This window comes from Desmodus rotundus, chromosome 13 (assembly GCF_022682495.2).
Source record: "Desmodus rotundus isolate HL8 chromosome 13, HLdesRot8A.1, whole genome shotgun sequence".
Lineage (NCBI taxonomy): Eukaryota > Metazoa > Chordata > Mammalia > Chiroptera > Phyllostomidae > Desmodus > Desmodus rotundus.
In genome coordinates this window covers 46,405,331-46,430,721 of record NC_071399.1, presented here as the reverse complement: position 1 = coordinate 46,430,721, position 25,391 = coordinate 46,405,331, and the positions used below count along the sequence as shown (strand labels likewise).

The 25,391-nt window shown below is 36.4% G+C and overlaps 1 protein-coding gene and 1 pseudogene across 15 annotated transcripts in view; both read right to left on the bottom strand.

The window, feature by feature from the left end:
• Positions 1–776: 776 nt before the first annotated feature.
• The window catches only part of RCBTB1 (RCC1 and BTB domain containing protein 1), a 70,016-nt gene continuing 45,401 nt past the window's right edge, over positions 777–25,391 (bottom strand). For 13 of the 15 annotated variants that reach the window (XM_045202701.3, XM_053916559.2, XM_053916564.2 and 10 more), the window contains 4 exons: positions 15,245–15,371; positions 12,587–12,804; positions 11,998–12,128; positions 777–2,712 (listed from right to left, as the gene is read on the bottom strand). In XM_045202701.3, coding sequence (XP_045058636.1) covers positions 2,572–2,712; positions 11,998–12,128; positions 12,587–12,804; positions 15,245–15,371 — 617 coding nt within the window. In that variant the 3' untranslated portion in view covers positions 777–2,571. Of the gene's footprint in view, positions 2,713–11,997; positions 12,129–12,586; positions 12,805–15,244; positions 15,372–25,391 lie in introns of those variants that run through there. The other 2 variants (XM_053916567.2, XM_053916569.2) reach the window with 2 other exon arrangements.
• LOC112313518 (small ribosomal subunit protein eS12-like) lies at positions 18,402–18,779 on the bottom strand (annotated as a pseudogene).

The following is a 25,391-nucleotide window of genomic DNA, read 5'->3' as shown; positions in this document are numbered from 1 at the left end:
AGTTCAACTTTATCTTCCAGCAGGAATAAATTCAAAGGATCTATAGGGTTGAGTGTGTATGTAGTTGAGAAATAGTTGACATGTGCACCTGCTAGGACTCAGTACTGATTTTTTAAAAACTTACAAAATACACATAAAGTTTCCCATGCTAATAACCATGTTTAAGTGCAGTTCTATAGCATTAAGGAAATTCACATTGTTTTGCTAGCATCACCACCCTCCATCCAACAGAACTCTTCATTTTGCAAAACTTAACTCTGTACCCATTAAAACATTAACTCCCCATTTCCTCCTCCCTGAAGTCCCTTGCAACCACAACTGTAATTTCTAACTCTGAATTTGACTACTCTAGGTATCTCATATTAAGTGGAATCATACAGCCTTTGTCCTTTTGTGACTGGCTTTTTAAATTTAGCACAATTTCGTCAAGGTTCATCTGACACGCTTGTCAGAATTTCCTTCCTTTTTATGGCTGCATATTACTGATTTGGGGGAGGAGGCACAACTAAATGCCTGTTTTAACAGATTACTTGATTTATTAGTATGTGATTCTAAACATTGCATAAATACAACCTATACATTAGAGTATCAAACATTGTTCCAGTAAGGAGTTTAAGAGTACACTTAGGGCTATTTTAAGAAATACGAATACTTTGGCTTTCATTATTACAACAAATGAAAAAAGCAATTCAAGGAACAGTTTTTATCTCCTTTAGGATTAACAACAAAACCAAGTACAAAAATAAGTGTATTTAAAGAAAAAAAAGACACTCAAGTAATTTTGAAATACTTTACTACATACACATTCATACAAATTACTTAGTAATATAAGAAGTAGTTCTTCACCTATATTAGGAACTCAGTAAATATTTATTGACTGAATGAACTATGTATGGAAATGGACCTAGTACTTTAATCTGTGCTTTTTATAAATTTCTTGTTTCAAGAGTAATAGTAAACATACTAAAGTTTTTGTTTTGTCCAGATCATAAGCCTATAGAACAGTGATTGTTACAAACACTATGCATCATAACTAGTAAATTAATGTGTATTAACCAGTATGAAAAATTCTTTCATGTGCAGAAATAATTCTGATCACTGGGCTTTAATCACTTGCAACATGGTCAAAGAAAAGGGGGCTGGCTGGGACTTCTAGGTTTGTATATATTTCATCTATCAGTGAATACTTATCTTTGGGCCTTCACTCCCCCCCACCACCACACACACTTAAATATACCACTAAAAGTAACTGCTGCATATCTTCACCTTCTTGTTAATTTTACTATGAAAATGTATGTAGGCTCCAAGTTCAGATGGGATGGCATTCTAAGCAGGAAAGAGTTTACTAAGCTCCCACAAATGGAAATGAGTGTAGGCCAGAGGGCAGACAAAGCTTTGTTCATAAAACAAACTCAACAGACACATATAAAACTCAAGAGTCGAATATTCTTACCTACCAAATAACACTTCACAGCCAGACCCCTCCCCAAAACAACCAAAAAACCATAATGTTGTTCACTTTTCAAGGTTTAATTGTGCTAAATATTAGACCTAACACAGTTAAAAGGAGAGGAAAATCAAAAGTTAAAGCTAGCAAAGTTTCAAATAAGCAAATTAGTGATGGATTTGGCCTAGATAAGATATAAAACAAATTCCATGAAGTCCAGACATAGCAGACCTGATGATTTAACAGCCATAATTAAGGAGGCAAGAATATATTGAATGTCATTATTTTTCCTCTTACGATTGGCACTTAGAGAGGAAAAGGTATATGTGAGGGGCAATTTAAACTTGAATTCTCAAGTTTTAATAAAACATCATTAAGTAATAGTGGAGATTCTAATTTTATAAAATATTTACCTTTGTCTCTCATCAACTTTTTATGGACAGTTTTAAATTACTACTCTTTATGTGCTTAAGTCTTAAGAGAAATCTTAGCTAACCTAGAAATTCATTTTTACATAATTATTATTTCAATAGATTTATCTCACACTAAACTGAATATTATTTCCATATACCATTAAGAAAAAGGCCATCAATAGTGCAAACACAAATAAAAGCCTCAAAAGATCTCAACTATTCCTTCACAGTTAAGGCAGTCGAACTAGCAACTAATGCAATACTTCAACAAGCTCCAACGTTGGCATCTTTAATTCATGGTGGGGCCTTTATGTCTACCTCACAATTCACAAACTATCCCGACTCCTAGTGTCAAAAGGGTTGTTGGTATATGAGCCAGGAAAATTGTCACAAACTTCCCCTTTCCAAGTTCAGAAATTCCCCTAATAAAAAACAAAGAAATAACCAGTTAAAACTTTCAGCCTTTACAATGTTCCAGTCAAACCTATAGTCACATTTAAAATATATGTTTCTGGAAACAAGAATTGTTTACAGTAGGTTCAAGAAAAGACGCACATCCTTCATATATTCCTTCACAGAGAACTGTGTCTCAGATATAAAAAAAACAACCTGATGGTTTTTTATCTGCAGAATTATATCACCAGTGGAACACAAAGGACACACCATCACTAATGTCTCAGAGGACTCACACAAAACCCAGCAGCCTTGGCTTCAGTTCTTAAAGGCTCCACATTTACTGGCTTTAGCAATGAATTCCTTAAGCAGAGGGCCATCCATTTGCCAAAATGCTGCAGTCTGTGTAACTTCTGTCAAATGATTGATGCAAAACTTAAAGCAGAATTCTTCTAAATCCTGGACACACACAACAAAAATAAAAACAAGAAAAGGCCTTTTTTTAATTAACTTTGATTGAATTACTTGTCTCCAAATCCCTCACCCCAAGGATCTTGCCCTCCCCCAGAAAAGACAGTTGAGTCGAAACACCTCAAATTAGGCAAACAAGTGACAAGTATGTCAAAAATACGTACTATTTAAGAGCAACACAATAAAAGCAATAGGTCCCCTATCTCATCTGACTTCAAAACATACCCACATGCACACACCATCTATAAGGGGAAGTTTCCTCATGGTTATCACATAGTCTAGTCATACTTAAAGAGATTATTTTAAAAAGCTGAAAGCAACTTTAGTCCATATGGTATGTTTTACCACATTCAAGAAGTCAGAGAAAAGAATTAAGATGTGGGTTATTTAGATTAAAGAAGAGAAGACTATAAGAAATAGAAGAGTGATGAGGAGGTGTAGTTAACCTAAAGTGACGGACATATTTTAAAAAATTTCACTTTCATGCTCTCCTAAATAAAAATACCTTCGATAATAATACACAACTTCCATACCTTCCACACAACTTCAATTTCTCAGATGGTTAATATGAAAAAGGATAATCACAGATTTTTTCAGTCCGACAAATGGTAATCACCAACTACCAACATTCAAGAAAGTGACATATACAAGTGGTAAACCAGGAAAATTTAAAAATCTGTTTCTGCCTAGCTAATACATCCTGTCATCCCCAGCAAGACTCTACTATAATGCTGTTTGTTCCTTTGTATGTTGGAACATATATTTATTAAATCAAGTAGGTACCCAGAATATATATAAAGACTAAGTATATAAAACAAGTCCCAGTAAAAGCGCCTACCTCAAATAGCGTGATTATGTGGCTGGATCTAGTGAAGGTACTCAGGGTTCTATCAAACCAGGAACTCGACATTTAAACTGCACAGTCTTGGTTCTTGGTTTCACATTTCCAGCCACCATGAGAGAAGAATTTTAGGCAGAGTGGGGAAGGGCCCACACAAACATATGGACACACACCTTTTTTCTTTCTCAGTGCAGGCCACTGAAAACCTGGACTTCTTTATCCTAAGGGTCCCTCCGTTCCTAGCTGAAAGATGCCCCCACCCCTTGAAGGTATGTAACTAGTAGGAGATAAACCCCATTTAATCTGTATCAGCCAGCTGCTGCAGTTTTATTTTATAGATAATGCAAAATACATTAAAATGTTAACATATCTCTGGATCAATATTTTTAATAAGAGATTCCCAGTGGGCAGAATAAATGTACAGCTGAAAGCTCTGTGTTAAATTATATAAAACATTTTCTCTCACATTATTAGTAAAGAAAAAGCACTTTTCTTGGTATCATAACTCAAGGGTTAATAAATAGCTCTAGCAACTAAATTAGATTCCACAGGGAAAATAAGTCATACTTTAATCTTATTTATCAACAACAGAAAACTAGTTTATTTACACATAATTTAGGAAGAAATAGCCAGCCATAAGCAAGAAAGTTCTCCAAACCATGTAATCTATCAGATAAGGATCTTTAAAAATTAACTTTTAATTACATAATTTCAAATTCAAAGAGAAAGAAGAGTGCAGTAAATTCTAGCACTGTAAAGCCTTATCACTTCTGTGTTGACTAATTTGGAATACAAGATCTTTGTAGTATGTATGAGAAATGAGTTTTCTTTCAGTGTACTAATTACAGATTACCTCAAGCATAAACTTTAAGAACATTTTTGTATAGTATAAAAATACAAATGGCACTTCTAATTACAAATCAGTTTACATATCAGTAAAAATACATCAAACTGGCTTCCCTTCCCCTTCAACTAGTTTCAGTTTGTGCGATTTCTCAGTATTCAACAATGTTTAACAGTTTCAAACATTAAAAGTCTAACTAGAGAATGCTGAAAATAATCTAAATATCCATTGTTTAAATAAGTAACTGAACCTTGGTGAAGGCAGATCTATGGAAAAGAAAGCACTGAACCTACTTGAAGAGAGAGAAAACTGGAATCCTCAAGTTTGTTTGCATGAATTTGAAACTGGCAAAGCCAAGCTGATTCACACAACAACCAGTGCGCTGATGCAGTTTGCTCTGATGTGTGAATTAGATAAACATCCTTCTGATAATTCTGAAATACTGTAAGAACCTCCATGATCTGTTCACCTCATTCTTCAAATGAACAGATCGTCAACTGCCTATAAAAGAAAATGCAACTCTTAGCCAACTGATATGTGAACTATAACAGGACTGCTGGGCTTTAAATAAAACATTTCCAAGAAGGACAAGAATGATCATTTGACCAACAGATGAATAAAATTCATGACAGGATGAAAGAGTTTTCTCAAGGCCCATGGAATGAGGAAGTGGGAGATTCAAGGTCTAACATGGTGTTGTTGGTATTTTAGAAACTAAAGGCCATGTTTATGACAATTTGTGGTGAAATTATTAGAAAGGGGTTCTGAAGCAAACAGTGTAAAATATTTGTAATTAAGGAAGATGAAAATTAAAAACTGCTATTCTGAAGTAATTTATAATTTAACACCAAAACTTTTAATTAAGTATTTTATTGTTGTTCTATTATAGTTGTCCCAATTTTCCCCCTTTGTTCTCCTCTGCCCATCCCACCCCTTGCTCCCACAGTCAATCCCCACCCTGTTGTCCTTTCCCATGGGTCATTCACACATGTTCCTTGACTACTCCCCTTCTTTCCATCCTTACCCCCCTCTCCTGTGTTAACTGTCAATCTATTCTTTGTTTCCATGCCTCTGGTTCTATTTTGCTCATTTGTTTGTTTTGTTGGTTAAGTTCCTCTTATAGGTGAGATCATTTGGTATTTGTCTTTCACTGACTGGTTTATCTCACTTAGCATAATATTCTCCAATTCCATCCATGCTGTCACAAAGAGTAGGAGTTTCTTCTTTCTTTCTACTGTGTAGTATTCCATTGTGTAAATGTACCAAGGTTTTTTGATCCATTCATTTACTCATAGGCACTTAGGCTGTTTCTGGCACTTGGCTATTATAAATAATGCTGCTATGAACATAGGGGTTCATAGGTCCTTTTGAATTGGTGTTTCAGGATTCTTAGGGTATAATCCCAGGAGTGGACTTGCCAGGTCAAAAGGAAGTACCATCATTCCAAATTTTTATACATTCGATTTAATTATTTCAGTCATTATACATACTCTGAAAACAAGTTGTTATTCCGTGTCACAAGCCAACCTTGAGACACATTCAGATGGCAAAATATGGTGAATCACACCTCTGTCTAAACTTGTTACAATGATTGTAACAGGAAACGCCCAAAACTATAAGTCTAGAATTCATTTTATATCAAGTACAAAATAGCCCAGATTGAAGTGTGTTTTGTTTTTTAGAATGTAGTTAAATATCTAACAATATGGAAAAAATAAAGGTGCTTTCTCTCGTTACTCAAAAAAATAGTTTACAATCTACTGATCATATATAACTTTTAATTTGGCCCTCAGAAAGAATAAAAAATGCTCTATCTGACTTCAGCATAAAGTTTCCCAATATCACATCCCAAACCAATTTTGGGATTAGATTTCTGGGTTCATATTTATGGCTTACCAACAAAAACAAAATTCTAAGACATAAATTGCTTAACAAGTAGAATTTTCTGGAAAGTAATTCAATCTGGTTAAACAAATAATTCTTCCCAACTGTTTCTCCTAAAGTTCAAATATACAGTGAAAACAAAAATTTACTGAAGCAGTATAAATAGAAGCATTTCAAAATTTTTACGTGACACAAAACTATCCTGAGACAATATTTTACTACATTTTCTCCCTTGATGTCAATATTTATTTAGATTTGTGCTAGAATTATTTAAGTACTTCTTCTCCAAGTCCCTTTTTACTTTGTTAAAATTTAGACAGTTTGGCAAGGGCTCCACAAGAGTTAGCTACTTTCAAAATTCTTCATAAATATTGATCAATACATTTTTGTTGCTTTTATGTGTGTATATTTGCTTCAAAATTATCTTGTCAAAGGAGGTTTGGAGGAACAACAATAACATTTATAGAAAAGGGAAGAAATGTGAGAAGCAGGTAGTCTCCATCTCCTAGCATTTCAACCCACAGAATGAAGGAAAAGTCATCTAGTATCCCCAAGTTAATGTCCTGAAAATAATGTTTGTGCAGTTAATGTCAAGTGGCTGAGTAGTAGCTTCCTATCAACTAACAGATATAGTAAGTGGGTTTTATTTTTATATTATAAAGACTTCATTTATTCACTTACTACATTTGATAGCATTAAGAAAATAAAATCTAACAGTACATTAGTCAATATATAACTTATCAAAACCAAAAAAGAGCCATTTGGCCAAGATGGAGGCATAGGTAGACACACTATGCCTCCTCACACAACCAAAAGAAGGCCAACAACAAATTTAAAAACAAAAATCTACCAGAACTGCCGGGAAATCAAACTGTATGGAAGTCCAACAACCAAAGAGTTTAATAATTCCTCCAGACCGGTAGGAGGGGCGGAGACGGGCAGCCGGGCAGAGAGGACTCACAGCAAGGTGGAGACTGTAGGATCTGGGTGGGCAAGGCTGCAGCTGGTGGACAGGGAGGTTCCACATTCACATGAGACAGACCGGGCAACCCAGGGTGCCAATGCGGGGAAATAAAGCCTTAAAACCTCTAACTGAAAAAACCTGTGAGGGTTGAGGTGGCGGGAGAAACTCCCAGCCCTACAGGAGAGCTTGTTGGAGAGACTCACAGGGTTCTAGAATGTACACAAACCCACCCACCCATGAATCAGCACCAGAAGGGCCCAACTTGATTGTGGGTAGCAGGGGAAGTTACTGAAAACCAGCAGAGAGCAGAGCAAGCAGCACTGTTCCCTCTCGGACCCCTCCCCCACATCAAGCATCACAACGCAGCCACCTGGGTTGCCCCTCCCTGGTGAAAACCTAAGGCTTTACCCCTTACTATGTAACAGGCCCACCAAGACCAAAAAAAAAAAAGGCCCAAATGCAAGAACAGATCAAAGCTCCAGGAAAAATACAACTAAGCGACCAAGAGATAGCCAACCTAACAGATGCACAGTTCAAAACCTTGGTAATCAGGAAGCTCACAGAATTGGTTGAATATGGTTGCAAATTAGAGGAAAAAAATGAAGGCTATGAAAAGTGAAATATAGGAAAATGTACAGGGAACCAGCAGTGATGGGAAGGAAACCAGGACTCAGATAAATGGTTTGGAACAGAAGGACGAAACAAACATTCAACCAGAACAGAATGAAGAAACAAGAATTCAAAAAAATGAGGAGAGGCTGAGGAACATCTGGGACAACTTTAAAAGTCCCAACATCTGAATCATAGGGGTATCAGAAGGAGAAGAGGAAGAACAAGAAATTGAAAACTTATTTGAACAAATAATGAAGGAGAACTTCCCTAATCTGGCAAAGGAAATAGACTTCCAGGAAGTCCAGGAAGCTCAGAGAGTCTCAAAGAAGCTGGACCCAAGGACAAACACACCAAGGCACATCATAATTACATTACTGAAGATTAAACAGAAGGAGAAAATCTTAGAAGCAGCAAGGGATAAGGACACAGTTACCTACAAAGGAGTTCCCATAAGACTGTCAGCTGATTTCTCAAAAGAGACCTTACAGGCAAGAAGGGGCTTGAAAGAAGTATTCCAAGTCATGAAAGGCAAGGACCTACATCCAAGATCATTCTATCCAGCAAAGCTATCATTCAGAATGGATGGGCAGATAAAAGTGCTTCCCAGATAAGGTCAAGTTAAAGGAGTTCATCATCAGCCAGCCCTTATTATATGAAGTGTTAAAGGGACTTACCTAAGAAAAAGATAAAAAATATGAACAGTAAAATGACAACAAACTCATAGCTATTAACAACTTAACCTAAAAAAACAAAAACAAACTAAGCAAACAACTAGAATAGGAACAGAATCACAGAAATGGAAATCACATGGAGGATTATCCGTGGGGAAGTGGGAGGGGGAGAGAGGGGAAAAAGGTAACAGAGAATAAGTAGCATAAATGGTAGGTAGAAAACAGAGGGAAGATAGAATAGTATAGGAAATGTAGAAGCTAAAGAATTTATATGTACGACCCATGGACTTAAACTAAAGGGGGCAAATGTGGGTGGGAGGTGGTGTGCAGGGTGGAGGGGAATAAAGGGGGGAAATGGGACAACTGTAATAGCATAATCAATAAAATATATTAAAAACAAAACAAAATCATCAAAAGAAGTGATTTTTAATTTTTGCCTTCTATTTTCTAATTTTTTATATTAAATGTGTTGTATTGGCAGGGTTTTTTTCAAGTTTTTTAATAAGCACACCTTTGTGACTAGGTGTTTCAAATGTATTATTCATTTATTCTTTTAACTTGATATTTTTGAATACTAAGTATATGCCCATATTGTAGTAGACTCTGAGGGACCACATGCATTTGTGGTCTCAAATAACAGAAAGTTTTTAATGTGTTTATGCTGAAAATGAAAAAAAAAGAAAACGAATCAAGGAAATGATCAGCTGACATAAGACTTTTTCTGTAAACTTTCTGAGGTACACATTAGCTGGAAGTGAGGAAGAAGTTTCCAGCTACTACAGCCAAGATGTTTGTCTCTGTCCAGGTGGTTTTAGCCAGGAACATCCCATCCCAAGAATTTGGAACTCACTAGCAGTGAGAAGGAATATAGAGAAACACAGAAAAGATTCTAAAATCAATCACCAGTTGGAGAGAGAAGGCACTGGCCAACTTAAAATTATATCATAGGGTGTACATTAAGTCTAAAGAAATAGATACATTTCTTGCAAATTAAAACCAGAGTGAGATATCACCTCACACCTGTCAGAAGTAGCTATCATCAATAAATCAACAAATAAGTGTTGGCAAGGATGTGGAGAAAAGGTAACCCTCAGTACTGTTGGTGGGAATGCAGACTGGTGCAGCCACTGTGGAAGCAGTATGGAATTACCTCAAAAAATTAAAAATAGTACTGCCTGGTGACCCAGTGATTCCACTTCTGTGAATTTATCTTAAGAAATCTGAAACACTAATTTAAAGAATATATGCACACCTGTGTTCATTGCAGCATTATTTACAACAGCCAAGATTTGGAAGCAGCCCAAGTACCCACCAATAGATGAGTGGACAAAAAAAGCTGTGGTACATTTACACAATGGAATACTACTTGGCCATAAAGTAGAAGGCAATCTTACCCATTGCAACAGCATGGATGGACCTGGACAGCAAGATACTAAGTGAAATAAGATAGTAATAGAAAGACAATTACCATATGATTTCACTCATATGTGGAATCTAATGAACAACAGGAACAAGCAACATAGAGACAGACTTATAGAGAGAAGACTGATAGCTGTCGGAATGGAGGGTTGGAAGGTTCGGGGGCCAGGTGGGGAGGTGGAGTGATTGAGCTGAAAGGAAAAACAAAGAGAAAAACTCATTCAGACAACGGTGGGGTGACTGCCAGAGGCAGAGCTGGGGTAGGTATAGGAGGGCATGGGGGTATAAATGGTGATAGAAGATGACTTGACTTGGGGTGGTGAACACACAATACAATGTACAGATGACATGTTGTGGAACTGTGCACCTGAAACCAGTTTCATTTTGTTAACCAGTATCACCCCCAATTAATTCAATAAAAAGAAAAAAAAAATAAATAGCATTTCCCATAAAGAATCTCATGGTATCAAAGGGAAGGAGAAAAAACTATACTTCTATTTTCTATTAGAAATATCCTTTGGCTCTAGCTGGTGTGGCTCAGTGGATTGAGTGCTGGCCTGAAAACCAAATGGTCACTGGTTTGATTCCCAGTCAGGGCACATGCCTGGGTTGCGGGCCAGGTTCCAAAATAGGGGGCATGTGAGAGGCAACCACACACTGATGTTTCGCTCTCTTTCTTTCTCCCTCCCCACCCCTCTCTAAAAAAGTATATAAATTAAATCTTTAAAAACAAATATCCTTTGATCATTATTCCATCTGTTGAAAGGGCTACAGAGAAAGTCACTTATATTTGACCTTATCAAATATTTATAATCATAATTTCAAATAAAAATAGGATACATTTGAAAATAGAAGACATAATGGTCCACTTCGATCCCTAACTGCATAAAAATGAAGGCTGTCCTCCACCCATCTGCAAGGCCACAGTGCAGATCTTTGCAATGTTTGGTAAATTCCCTGATACCAGGTATTATCTCATCATGGGATGACAAAATACTTGTAAGCACAGACAAATTCTGCCGTTTAGGGTGAATATACTAACTAGACATCTTGAACTCCAAAACTACTGCTATCTATCTGTTATTCCCTATGAATTTGTAAAATCAACCATACAGCCTAAAGCTCCCTTCAGGTGGTTCAACAAACATTTATCATCCCCAACCTACTATGTGCCAGGCACTGTAGGGTATGCAGATGAATAAGATCCAGTTCCTGCTCATGAGGAGCATGCAATCTGATGATGCTTTGGTTCTTAACTTCAAAAAAATGCACATAAGGCCCTGGCCGGGTAGCTCAGTTGGTTGGAGCGTTGTCCTGATACACCCAGGTTGAGAGTTCAATTCCCAATCAGAGCACACATAAAAATCAACCAATGAATGCATAAATAAGTGAAACAACGAATTGATGTTTCTTTCTCTCTCTCTAAAAAAAAAGAGAGAGAGAAAAGAAAAAAAGAAAAGAAAATGCACATAAAATTTCAGATTCCCAAAAGCCCTTTCATTCACAGACTCTCTATAAATCCATGAATCCCAAAAGAATCCAATCCAGTGCAAAACAAAGAAGAGTCCAGACCAAGTTCACACATGAATAATGTGTTATAATTAGACAATGACAGAATTTCAGAGCATGCACAGATATAAACCATATGGCATCCATGGCTAATGATAGGATAGCAGGGGAGACAGCAAAGTGGGTCTTAAAAAATACATAAATGCTGACCTTGATGAACTAAACTATGCTGTTTGTTAGTCCAATTAGGTGTGTGCACTTCATATTCCAACCTGCAGTACAGCTGCTGGGACCTCAGTTTCTTATCTTAGTTAAAAATGAAAGTAGAGGAATAATCATTTTTGAAACAATGAACAGAGAATGAAGAAGCAAGACCAGATTTCACTGTTCAGGGATCAGTCACTTCACTGATTTCCTAAATAGAAGGGAAGTTACTCATCACAGTCCTTATCTCAGTGAGAAAAAGGAGAGAAAGGAGCACATGGGTAGTTAAGAGTGGTTTGAGTTCCTGTTTGTGGTTTTACATTACCTCTGCATCATATCTGACTGCAGCAGAGAATAATGAAAAGGCATTCTCCACAGTGATTCCCCGCTTGATAATGCGCTGACAAAGCTTTTTCAGTCTGTTTTCACAGTAAGATGTTGCCAAATCCAAAAGGCCTAAAAGTATAGACATTTTAATAAATTTTATGATAATTTTCTATAATTTTTATATATATATATATATTTAATTGATGCACAGAGTTATGCAGGTAATTCAGTAGAAGTTTCTTAATGAATAATACTCAGAGTTTATTAAATAAGTTCTCTTTGTTACTTTCTACCTCCCTGACCTCCCAAACATACCTCTCCCTATACTCGCTTTATACAATTTTTATTATGGTACAAAGAAAGGAAAAAAATGAAATTTCCCCCCTCATTTTGTTTCCAAAATGGCATGCTAAATCCATTATGAAATTATAATTCAACTTTAGAAAATTAAAATAAGTCCACAGTCATAAACTATGTCCATAATTATTAACCACAACCATACAATGTTATTTTTAAAGATATTATTTCAAATATTTTTAAAAACCACACAAAAGCCAATGAATCTGAAACTTTTCATATTTCAATACCATAAGAAGAAGAGGAGATATATTTCTGACCATGTGATCTGGCCACTCCCAATGTGGCTGAAGTACCTATAGCATCTTCAGGCGGTAGGTCAACTGTGTCTGTGTAGAGGAATTGGAGAAAGGCACGATACACTGGGTAAGAAAACTGGTCTATTTCTATCACTTCTTTCATATCCTCATTCCAATAAGAATGGAACATGGATCGAAAGTGCTCACACCTAAAATATAACAGCAAAAGTCAATTAAGTTGATGGAATATAATAAACATGTATTACAGGTATCTTTAACTACTATATTTGGCTTTGCACACACCAGGATCATGAATCTTTAACTAGCACCCTAAAAAAAGATTCCATGTGCAAGGATTTTTATATTTACCATTTACACACATTGTCATTTTTGATGAGTACCTCCTATGATATATTAAGAATTATATGTAGAGCCTAGGAAAACCTAGCACTTCTGCAGTGCTACTGTTTCTATATGGCAGTCCCCACTCATATAAAGACTTTTTGCTCACTTGTTTTTTAAAAGAAATGCATTTTAAACAATGATATTAAAGGAAATTCAGAAATAAAGAGTTCAAACTTATCACTATAAAGTAACACATTCAAAGACTCATTTGGTTTTCTGTTGTTTTATGCAATCAGCATACTTTTAAAACTGTTTTAAATGTTAACCGGATTATAGTTAAACTGATTATTGCTCTATTATCTTACACAACAATTTTCCTTCTTTTTCTGACTCATTTTCAAAATGGCCATCACTTCCTATTTTGGCTTTTTTTACTTTGCCCTGTTCCATTTCCTCTCCTTCCAAGCCTGTTACTAGTGTATTTTTATAAAACACATTCACTAGGATAGCCATGATATCAAGAAACCTAACTGGGTCTTTTTGTATTGTATTAACATGTATAACTCCACCTGTATGAGGAACTGATTTCTGAATATTAGATTTCTGAAAGTATGACATACTTTATAATTTTTTTAAAAATCATCTTTTTAAATCCTTCTAAAATGAGATACAGTATAAATAAACATGAAATGTTTTCAAACTTCATTGAGAATACCAGAAGAATGGCTCCACTTACCTAAGAAATTACTTCATCTGAGAAGTAAAAAGAAATGGATGTCTAAGCAAGGAATAATAGATAAAAATGGGTCAGAAAACTATACACAAAAGGAATAGCCTGGTTGTCCACAGGTTCGCCAACAGAAACATTTCCAGTTCATTTTTCAATTAATATTTTGGTGCAGATATTTATTCCCTTAAGTAATGAATGGCATAGAGTTTTTCAATTCCCTTAAACAAGTTATTTTGTAAATAGGTTTTTAACTAATTTATAAAAAGACTTGTAAATGTCCAGTTTAATTCTCAATTGTCTGACTTCATGTGACTCTTTCTCTGTAATGGCAACATCAGTGAACAGTCCAAACTAATAAATAAAAAGTTCCATCACATTTATACAAAGAACTCCTGACATATAGCTAATGAACTTTTCTTTAATTGGGAATTAGATGTCCCCCAGGCCAGAAGACCAGCATTCCTGACTATGAGAGTTTTCTCCTTGAGAAAAATGAATCTTTAATTAAGAGCAAAAGGAGGCACACGGGGTCTATCCGGAAAGTATCCAGCCATGTAATGAAATTTATTAGACATTTATTTCAGACATTTATTGAGTAAGATATAAGAAACACTGTACATAGAACAATGACGCTTCAGTCCCCTTCAAAGTAGGCAACTTGGGACCTCACACACTTCTCCCAGCATGTCTTCCACTGTTTAAAACACTCAGCAAAACCCTTTGTTGGAATCTCCATCAGCTGCTCTGTTGTATTTCCTAAATCTTATCAACAGTCTGAAATCTCTTCCCTTTCAAAAGTGATTTTAGTTTTGGGAAAAGCCAGAAGTCACAGGACACCAAATCTGGGCTGTAGGAAGGCTGAGTCACCTGGGTGATTTGATGTTTTGCCAAAAAACTCTGCACAAGATATGATGCATGAGCAAGAGTTTTGTCATGATGAAGCTGCCAAACACCAGCTGCCCATAGCTGTGGTCCTCTGAATTATCCAAATAGTTTCCGTGGAGGAATGTTCAAGCTTAATGCAAAACTGGATGCAGATTCATTGCTCTACTCAGTCATTTTGAATGTGACAGCCACACAGTACACATGCCCACTCAACAGCATCTACCACCCCCACTGAATAGTACAGTGAAGTCGTCATTGTTTATGCATGTGCATTCCAGTCCACTCTCCTTGGCTGCCAGGTTACACTGATGTGGTTCTCATCATATTAATAATGGCTGCATTTTTTCCATACAGACCTCATATATATACTTTTCCCTGACAATCTTTTGTGGGGTTTTTTGACCATGTAAATAAGTATCCTAGAAATAAATATTCACAAGATCCTTCATTTAAAAACAATATAGACAAATACTACATTATGCTTTTTCAAAAAGGCACATGTGTGCATGTGAACACACACATATGCATGCAAAACTCTTCAATAATGAGTGGATTGATACTATCTGCAAAAATAAGTTGAGCCATTTCCTCTCTACTGCCAGGGCTGTTTCTTATCAGTACTCAATTTATGGAATAACAAAGAAACAGATGTTATAAAGAGAAAGTAAGGTTATCTCATGCAAAAATACCTGATTTTCAAAACAGCTTTATGGACATGGATGTATTTCCCATCAATTCGAAACTTTAGGTCAGCAGTTTCTGGACTGTCAAATTCTTTCTTCAGGGACTCTGCAACTGTTAAAAAGTCTTCATGCTCTGAATGCAACAAACACATAATTAATAGAGAAAGCTGAGAAAACATACCCAAGATGTGGCAGACATCAAAAAGATAATCATTAGCATGATGGATAATTTCACTAGATTATTTTTAAAAAGTTCGTGCCTTACTTGACAAAATCTGTTTCACAGTATTAAAATAAGCATCCTGAGTATATAACCTACCAAGAGAGGCATATTTGAAAAGGCCCAAACCAATCATTTATACTAAATTAGTCATCAGAAATGTGTATTTTTTAAAAAGAAAAGTTATACGTAGCCCATGATTATATAACTACTTGTTAAAAACTTGAGTGATTTTCTTCTAGGACTAAGAACCTGACAATTTTCCTGGATTGGAACACTAACAACACCTTTGCCCTGCTTTGGGGTAGTTTTAAGTGGTTACTATATTCTACTCGAGGAGTCCCAAAAAACAAACTCACCACTTAAGTGGTAATGCTAAGCAGTCATGTTCTTACACAGAGAAACATTTTTCCCTTGACACCTGAAATCTAAAATAAACATCCCTCTCAACCCTACAGATTAATGTACAAACAATAATCCTTACACACTATCTAAAAACAGAGCTAATTTACTTAGTAACAATATATACTCAAAGGAAACAGTTTTACGAAAACAGGATTTCATTGCCTGATGAGAACTGGTGTTATGATTACAGATTTATATAAGTAGATTTGTGTTACTGTGAAGAAAAATAAAGGCACTAGAAGAAATCCATATAACACTTTCTTGTGCTTTAAATCCACACACAAAGGAAAACAAGGAGAAGGCTAACAGGGAAATAAAATTCCAGGACTCTGCTCTCATCGGCACTGAACAAAGCTACTATGGATAGAGATAGGTTATGACTGCCCACAAGATAAAAGCGATGACTTAATCAAATAAGTGAGCTATGTCCCTCAGTAACCTGGTGTTACCAGGGCAATTCTTATAGGAGATACAACTACTAAAACCTATCCTGAAACCTAACATAAACTTATCCATGAGCTAGCTTTATTATCAGAATCTCACAAGGAAGTATCACTTGTCTGAGCCCTGTTACCTTAACCTATAGCCACCCAACCCACAAACAATGAAGAGCTTTCTTGGTTAGGGAGGAAAGGTTAGCAGTCTCTCAAAAATCATGCTTTCCCTGACCCTATAACCTGGATCACCAGTAAATAAAAGAAAGGAAATAACTAAGACGGGCAAAGAGTCCAGGAGTCCAGATTGCTATCCGAGACTGTTCAGAAAACAACTTATCAGTGTCTCTACTTCTGCATCATCTTAAGGGTTGAAATAACCCTTTCCTCCTCTTAGTTTCTGGCACCATCTGACTTTTCCTATCACTCATCTGAAATAATAAATTGAGAGAAAAAAAACACTCTGACTTAGTGAGTAGAGGGAAAGATATCATCTAAGAAATATATTCAATGGCCACATTTTTTCCAAGCTTAACATTAAAATCTGTTAGGATGATTCTTCTGAAAAGGATGTCTTTTTGGGATCAGGATTTTAAGATGCAAAAACTTGGGGAAGCTTTTTATAAACAGGTGCAGGTTAAGTAGCATATGATCTGAAGGTGTGGACAGAGTGCTTTGGCTGTGATGTGTATGTGTGATTATGGACAAACAGTCCTGTTCTGTGAATAAAATTTTCTTTTCTTAATTGAATTTATTGGAGTGATACAGGTTAATAAAATTATAGAGGTTTCAGGTCTATAATTCTATAATACATGATCTGTATGTTGTATCATGTGTTCATCACCCAAAGTCAAGTCTCCTTCCATCACAATTTATCCCCCTTATACCCTTTTCTACCTCCCCCCAACCCTCTTTCCCTCTAGTAATCACCAAAATGTTGTGTCTGAGTTCTCTTTGTTTTTGCTTAATCCATTCACCTTTTTCATCCAATCCCTCAACTCCCCTCCCCTCTGACAGCAGTCAGTCTGTTCTCTATAGTCTGTTTCTATTTTGTTCATTAGTTTATTTTGTTCACTAGATTCTACATATTAGTAAAATCATATGGTTCTTAGCTTTTTCTGACTGACTTATTTCACATTGCATAATATTCTCAAGTTCCATCCATGTTGTCACAAATGGCAGTATTTCATCCTTTTATATAGCTAAGTAGTAATGCATAGCATAATATACCATATGTTTTTCATCCAATCCTCTACTGAACGACACTTTCTTTGGTTGTCTCCATGTCTTGGCCACAGTGAATAATGCTGCAATAAACATAGAGGTGCATATATCTTTGCCAATATACGTTTTTGAGGATTTTGTGTAGATACTTCTTATTTTTTTGAGGAACTGCCATACTGTTTTCCGTAGTGGCTATACCAGTTTACGTTCTCACAGTAGTGAATGAGGGTTCCTTTCTCTATAACTTCTCCAACACTTGTTATTACTTCTCTTGTTAATAGCCATTATAACAGGTGAGAGAAGGTATCTCGTTGTGGTTTTGATTTGCATTTCCCTAATAGCTAGAGAACTTAAAACAGCTTTTCATATATCTGTGGGATGTTTGTATATCTTCTTGAGAGAGGTGTCTATTCAAGTCCTCTGCCCATTTTTTAATTGAATTGTTTGTTTGGTGTTGAGTTCTATGAGTTCTTTATATACTCACATTTTGGATATTAAGCCTTTGTTGAAATGGTTGTTTGCAAATATCATCTCCCATTAGGTTGTTTGCCTTTTTGTTTTGTTGGCTGCTTCTTTTGCTGTGCAGAAGCTTTTTAGTTTGATATAGTCCTATTCATTTATTTTTGCCTTTAATTTCCCCTGCCTTTGGGGTCAAATTCACAAAATGTTCTCTATGACCAAGGTCCAAAAGTTTAGTACCTATGTTTTCTTCTATGTAATTCATTATTTCAGATCATATATTTAGGTCTTTGATAAATTTCTGAATTAATTTTTGTACATGGGACAAACTATAGTTGAGTTTCATTCTTTTGCATGTGGCTTTCCAATTTTCCAAGCACCACTTTTATTCACTTGAAAAACAAATGCGGAGTTTATTTGTTCATGTCTTGCATTTGAAGTACCCTTGATGACATCATTTGCCTGAGACTCCTTGCCATAGTCCTTAACCACCACAGAACTGCAACCAACCACTTTATGGGGTGTTCCCCACTCTGTTGATTTTACAAAGGTCTACCCATACCCCTAGTTTCTTATTGCTGTCATCCTTAATTAGGTTGATTTGGTGTTCAGCACAAAGAGCTGCCACCAACTTGACATATAGACGCCCATTCACAGTTGTATGCAAGCACACAAAGGCTTTGGCAGCTTTACAAATTCCATGTGCTAGGCCATCATGGATGAGGGTGGTCTTCAGCACATCTTGTAAAGCAGTATTAATGTCCATTACACCTCCAGCAGCAATGCCTTCCTCAGCCATGGCAGCGGATTATGGGTGGAGCTGAATCTTGAATGCATCCAAGCCTCCACCTCTGTGCAACTTCCCAGTGGCAGGAAAATCTCCAGCACCATTTATTGAAGAGGTCTTCTTTTCTCCATTGTGTGTTTTTGGTTTGTCTGTCAAAAATTATTGCCCATATATACATGTAGTTTTATTTCAGGGCTCTCAGTTCTGGGCCACTAGTCAGTGTGTCTGGTTTGTTTGTTTGTTTTTGCCACTACCATGCTGTTTTGATTATCATAGCTCTGTAGTATAATTTGAAGTCAGGTAGTATGATACCTCCGGCTTCATTCTTTCTTCTCAGGATTGCTCTGACTATTTGGGGTCTTTTGTGGTTCCATACAAATCTGATGTTTTTTGTTCTAGTTCTTTAAAAAATGACATTAAGATTTTGATGGGGATTAAATGCAATATGGATTGCTTTGGGTGATATGGCCATTTTACCTATGTTGATTCTTCCAATCCATGAACATTGAATATCTTCCCATTTCATTGTGTCCTTCTCAATCTCTTTTAAAAATGCTTTGTCATTTTCAGTGCATAGGTCCCTCACATCTTCTGTTAAGTTTATTCCCAGGTATTTTAACTCTTTTGGTTCCCCTTGCAAAAACAATTGTTTTTTCATTTCTTTTCCTGAAGTTTCATTGTTAGTACATAGGAAAACTGGATTTTTGTATATTGACTTTGGATCCTGAAACCTTACTGTTTATTGTTTCTAATAGCTTTTTGGTGTAGTCTTTAAGGTGTAGTCCTTAAACAGAATCATGTCATTTCCAAAAAGTGACACTTTTACTTCTTCCTGGATGCCTTTTCTTTCTTTCTCTTGACCGGATGCCTTTTCTTTCTTTCTTTTGCTTGAGTGCTCTGACTAGGACTTCCAGAAGTATACTGAAAAACAGTGATGAATGAACATCCTTGTCTTGTTCCTGATTCTAGAGGAAAAGTGTTCAGTTTTTCACCACTGAGTATGATATTGGCTGAGGGTCTGCCATATATGGCCTCCATTATGTTGAGGTACTTTCCTTCTATACCCATTTTATTGTTTATGTCACAAATGGATGCTGTATCTTATCAAATGCTTTTTCTGCATCTATTAAGAAGATTCTATGACTTTCATCCTTTGTTTTGTTAATGTGGTGTATTGTATTAATTGATTTGCATATGTTAAACAATCCTTGTGCCCCTGCAATGAACCAAACTCGATTTTGATGTATGATTTTTGTAATGTTTTGTTGTATCCAATTTGCTAGTATTTAGCTTAGGATTCTTATATCTTTATTTTTTTACTTTTTAAATATTTTATTTATTTATTTTCAGACAGAGGGGAAGGGAGGGAGAAAGAAGGGGAGAGAAACATCAATGAGTGAGAGAAACATCAACTGGTTGCCTCTAGCATGCCCCCAACTGAGGACCTGGCCTGGAATCCAGGCATGTGCCCTCACTGGAAATTGAACTGGCAACCTTTCGGTTTGCACACCAGTACTCAATCCACACTGAGCCACACCAGTCAGGGCAACATTTGCAAAGATATTGGTCTGTTGTTTTCTTTTTTTGTGGTATCCTTGCCAGATCTGGGTAATCAGGGTCATGTTGGCCTCATAACATGTATTGGGAAGTATTACCTCTTCTTCAATTTTTTGGAAGAATTTGAGAGGATAATTGTCAAATTGGCTTTGAATGTTTGGTAGAATTGGCTGGTTAAATCATCCATTCCTGGATATTTATTTTGGGGGAGGTTTTTGATGGTTGTTCCAATTTCTTCACTGTTTAGCAGTCTATTTAGATTTTTCAATTCTTCATAGTTCAGTCTAGGAAGGTTATGTATTTCTAGGAACTTACCCATTTCTTCTAGGTTACTGAATTTGGTGGCATATAGTCTTTCATAGTATCCTAGTATCATCCTGTGTGTATCTGAAATGTCTGTGGTAATATCACCTCTTTCATTTCTGATTTGGTTTGTAAGTTTATATGGGTCTTTTTTTTTCCTTAGTGAGTCCAGCCAATTTTTTCAATTTTATTAATCTTTTCAAAGAACCAGCTCCTTGTTGTATTAATTTTTTGTACAGTCTTTTGTTTTCTATTTCACTCAATTCTGCTCTAGTATTTATTACTTCCTTTCTTCTACTGAATTTGGATTGGTTTTGTTCTTCTAGTTCTTTCAGATGGATCATATACTTCCCTCTTATAACAGCTCTCACTGCATCCCAGAAGTTTTGATATGTCATACTGTCATTCTCATTCGTCTCTCTATATCTTTTGGTGTCACCTTTTATTTCTTCTTTGACCCACTAATTTTTTAGTAGCATGTTGTTTAATCTCCACATATGTGTGGGTTTCTTTACTTCCCTTTTACAGTTGATTTCTAGTTTCAAAGCATTGTTTTCAGAGAATATATTTGGTATAATTTCAATCTTCTTGAATTTTAGGAGGCTAGTTTTGTCACCCAAAATAAGGTCTATACTTAAGACTGTTCCATGTGCACTGGAGAAGAATGTATAATTTGATGTTCTAGGATGAAAGGTTCTGTAAATGTCCATTATGTCCACTTGCTCTCTCTAATGCGTCACTTAAAGTCTATATTTCATTATTGATTTTCTGTTTGAATGATCTATCTAGAGCTATCAATGGAGTATTAAGGTCCCCAATTATGATTGTGTTTTTGTCTGTTTCTCCCTTTAGTTGTGTTGGTAGTTGCTTTATATATTTTGGTGCTCTCTGATTGGCTGCATAAATGTTGACAAGTGTTATGTGTTCTTGATGCAGTGTCCCCTTTATCATCGTAAATTGTCAATATTTGTCTCTTGTTACCTTTGTTTTCTTGAAATCTGTTTTAGCAGATAAAAGTATGGCTAAACCTACTTTTCTGTGGATGTTATTTAAAAGTATGGCTAAACCTACTTTTCTGTGGATGTTATTTACTTAATCATTTTCAACCTTTCACTTTGAATCTAACTTTGTCTTTGCAGCTTAGATGTGTCTCCCGGGGGCAGCATATGCTTGGATTTTGTTTTTTGATCCAATCTGCTAATCTGTGCCTCTATTGGTGAATTCAGTCCATTTATATTTAGGGTGATTATTGATGTATGAGAATTTCCTACAGCCATTTTGTCTGTTGTTTTCTGGTAGCTCTGTTCCTCCATTGGATCTTTTCCTTTCTGTTTCTATCTGCTGTTTTTGTTTGATGGTATTCCATACTTATTTCCTCTTTTCCTTAAGCTATGTGTCTCAGTTTGGGAGGCTTTGTATGTGATAACCACCAGGTTTATGAAAAAGAAAATTTCATGTATACAGTAGTCCTTTTTCTTTTGAATACATCTGATCTCCATCCTGCTTTATAAATTAAGACCTTTACACCCTCCCCTTTTATGTTTTTGGTGTCCCAAATTGTCCCTGTTTACGCTGTTTGTTGGTGATCTTACTGGTAGTTTTTTGACATTTTGTTCTTTGTTTCAGGTAGAATAACTCCCTTGAATATTTCCTGCTATAGAAGTCTTCTGGTGATAAATTTCCTCAGCTTCTGGATGTCTGGAAATGTCTTTATTTGTCCATCATATACAAAAAGATAACTTTAAATATTATATTATTCTTGCCTGGTAATTTCTCTTTCAGTAGTTTGACTATTTGGTTCCATTCTCCTTTGGCTTGTAAAGTTTCTGCTCAGCAGTGCAATGATAACCTAAAGGGCTTTCCTGTATAGGTTACTTTCTTCTTTTCCATGGCTGCCTTGAGAATTGTCATTAATTTTTAAAATAATTTTATTAATTATGCTTTTACAATTGACCCAATTCTTCCCCCTTTCCCCCTCTCCATTCCCTCCAGCAATCTATTCCGCCCCCTTAGTTCATGTGCACGGGTCATGCATATAAGTTCTTTGGCATCTCCATTTCCTATACTATTCTTAACATTTCCCTATTTTTTACCTACCAATTATGTTTCTTAATTCCTTCACCTTTTCCTCTATTCTCCCTTCCCCTCCCTGCTGATGTCCCTCCCAATGATCTCCATATCTATGATTCTGTTCCTGTTCTGATTGCTTGTATTTTTTTTTAGATTCAGTTGTTCATAGTTGAGAATTTGTTGCCATTTTAATGTTCATAGTTCTGATATTCTTTTTCCTAGATAAGTCCCTTTAACATGGCATGTAATAATGGTTTGGTGATGATGAATTCCTTTAGCTTTACCTTGTCTGGGAAGCACTTTATCTGCCCTTCCATTCTAAATGATAGCTTTGCTGAGTAGAGTTGGTTGTAGGACCTTGCTTTTTATCACTTTGAATACTTCTTGCCACTCCCTTCTCACCTGCAAAGTTTCTTTTGAGAAATCAGCTGACAGATTTATGGAAACTTCTTTGTACGTAACTCTCTGCTTTTCTCTTGCTGCTTTTGAGATTCTCTCTTTATGTTTAACCTTTGGCATTCAAATTATGATGTATCTTGGTGTGTTCCTCTTTGGGACCAACTTGTTTTGGGACCCTCTGTGCTTCCTGGACTTGTATGTCTATTTCCTTCACCAAATTAGGGAAGTTTCCTTTCATTATTTTTTCAAGTAAGTTTTTAATTTCTTGCTCTTCCTCTTCTTCTGGCATCCCTACGATTTGGATGTTGGTGCGCTTAATGATGTCCCAGAGGCACCTTATACTATTCTTATTTTTATTTATTTTTTCTTCTTGCTGTTCTGCTTGAATGTTTATTTCTTCCTTATGTTCCAAATCATTGATTTGAATCCCAGCTGCATCCCCTCCACTGTTGATTCCCTATAGATTTTATTTTGCTTATTGTAACCTTCATTTCTTCCTGGTTCTTTTTAATTTTGTTGCAGTATTCAATGAGCATCCTGATCACCAGTGTTTTGAACTCTGCATCTGATAGTTTGGTTATCTCCATTTCCTTTAGTTCTTTTTCTGGGGTGTTGTTCTGGTCTTTCATTTGGGCCATATTTCTTTGTCTCCTCAATTTGGCACCCTTCCTGTGTTTGTTTCTGTGCATAAGGTAGAGCTGCTTTGACTCCCTACCTTAGCAGCATGGCCTGTTGCAGAAAAGGCACCTGTAAATTTTATGGGGCAGAACCTGAGGTAATCGCCAGGGTGGGGCAACCCGTTACAGTGCTTTGTGGCTCTGTGTTGGGGGAGAGCTTGGAGAGGGGAAAATGCCACTGCCTGGCTTCTGGACTTTTGCCTGGCACTTGCTCTGTGCAACTGGTGCCCTTCCAGTTGCCCTGGAGCTGAATCCCAGAAGAGGTGGGTCTGCATACGTTTTAAAATTGTGCAAGCCCTTTAAGCAGAATCTCCTGAAAATGACAGTTTCTTCTGCTGACCCAACCCACTGAATTTTACAGCCAGAAGTTGGGGATTTATCTTCCCGGTGCTGGAACCCTGGGCTGTAATCAATCACTCCCAAGATATTCCTCCAGACTTTTATCTACTACGTGTGAATGTGAGACCGCCTGTTCCACTGCTGCCACTACCTCTCTGCACCACACTGCATCTCCATGCCTCTCTGCCTATCTCTGCATCTCCACCCCTCCTACCCATCTGGATGAATGTAGCTTCTTTATATCCTTGGTTGTTATACTTCTATACAAATCGATTTTATGATGGTTTTGGGTGTTATTTGTTTTGATGGCTAACTGTAATTCCATCTATGGTTGCACAAGGAGATTGAGCATGTTTACCTGTACCTCCCTCTTGACCAGAAGTCTGTCATTAATTTTTGATAGTTTTAATACAATGTGCCTCGGAGAAGGCCTCTTTGGACTGATGTAACTAGGTGTTCTGTTTGCTTCTTGGATTTGAGAAGGTAGCACTTTCTGTATGTTTGGGAATTTCGCATCAACTATCTATTTGAATATACTCTCCATTCCCTTCTCCCTCTGTTCTTCTTCTGGTATGCCTATTACTCTTATCTTGTACTTTCTGATGGAGTCAGATAGTTCTTGTAGAGCTCCTTCATATTTTCATGCTCAAGTCTTTCTCATTTTCTCTCAGCATCATTTCTAGATTTCTATCTTCCATATAAATAATTATTTCCACCATTTGGTCAGCTCTATTTCCTGAGCTCAATAGTTCATTATTGATCTATTTTACTGAGTTCTTCATCTCCAGAATTTCTGTTCGGTTCTTTTTTAAACTTTCAATCTGTTTGGTAATGCACTCGTTTTGTTTGTTATCTGAGTGCATTAAATTGCCTGTCTGTATTTTCTCGCTTCTTGTTGAGCATTTTCAGAACCACAATCCTGCATTCTCTGTCATTTACACTACATATTTCCATGTCCTCAAGTATGTTTTCCAGAGATTAATTTTCTTTCTGAGCTGCCTCGCTACCTCTGTTATTCACAGTATTTGATGGATTTCTTCTTTCTAGGCATCTACGTATAAGTGGTACTTCTCTAGCAGATTAATACAAAGCCGTCTTTCTTTTATTTTCCAGTAGGTGGCTCTGAGTCACAAACATTTTAGTTCTGTGAAGTCCCAGTGCAACCTCCACAGCCAGATGCTGCAAATGTGTGGAGGTGGGGTAGGTTTGGGAACAGGCTAGCTTCTTTGTTGTTTTGCCCTCCAGGTAATGGCAACCTCAGACCTCCACATGGTACCCC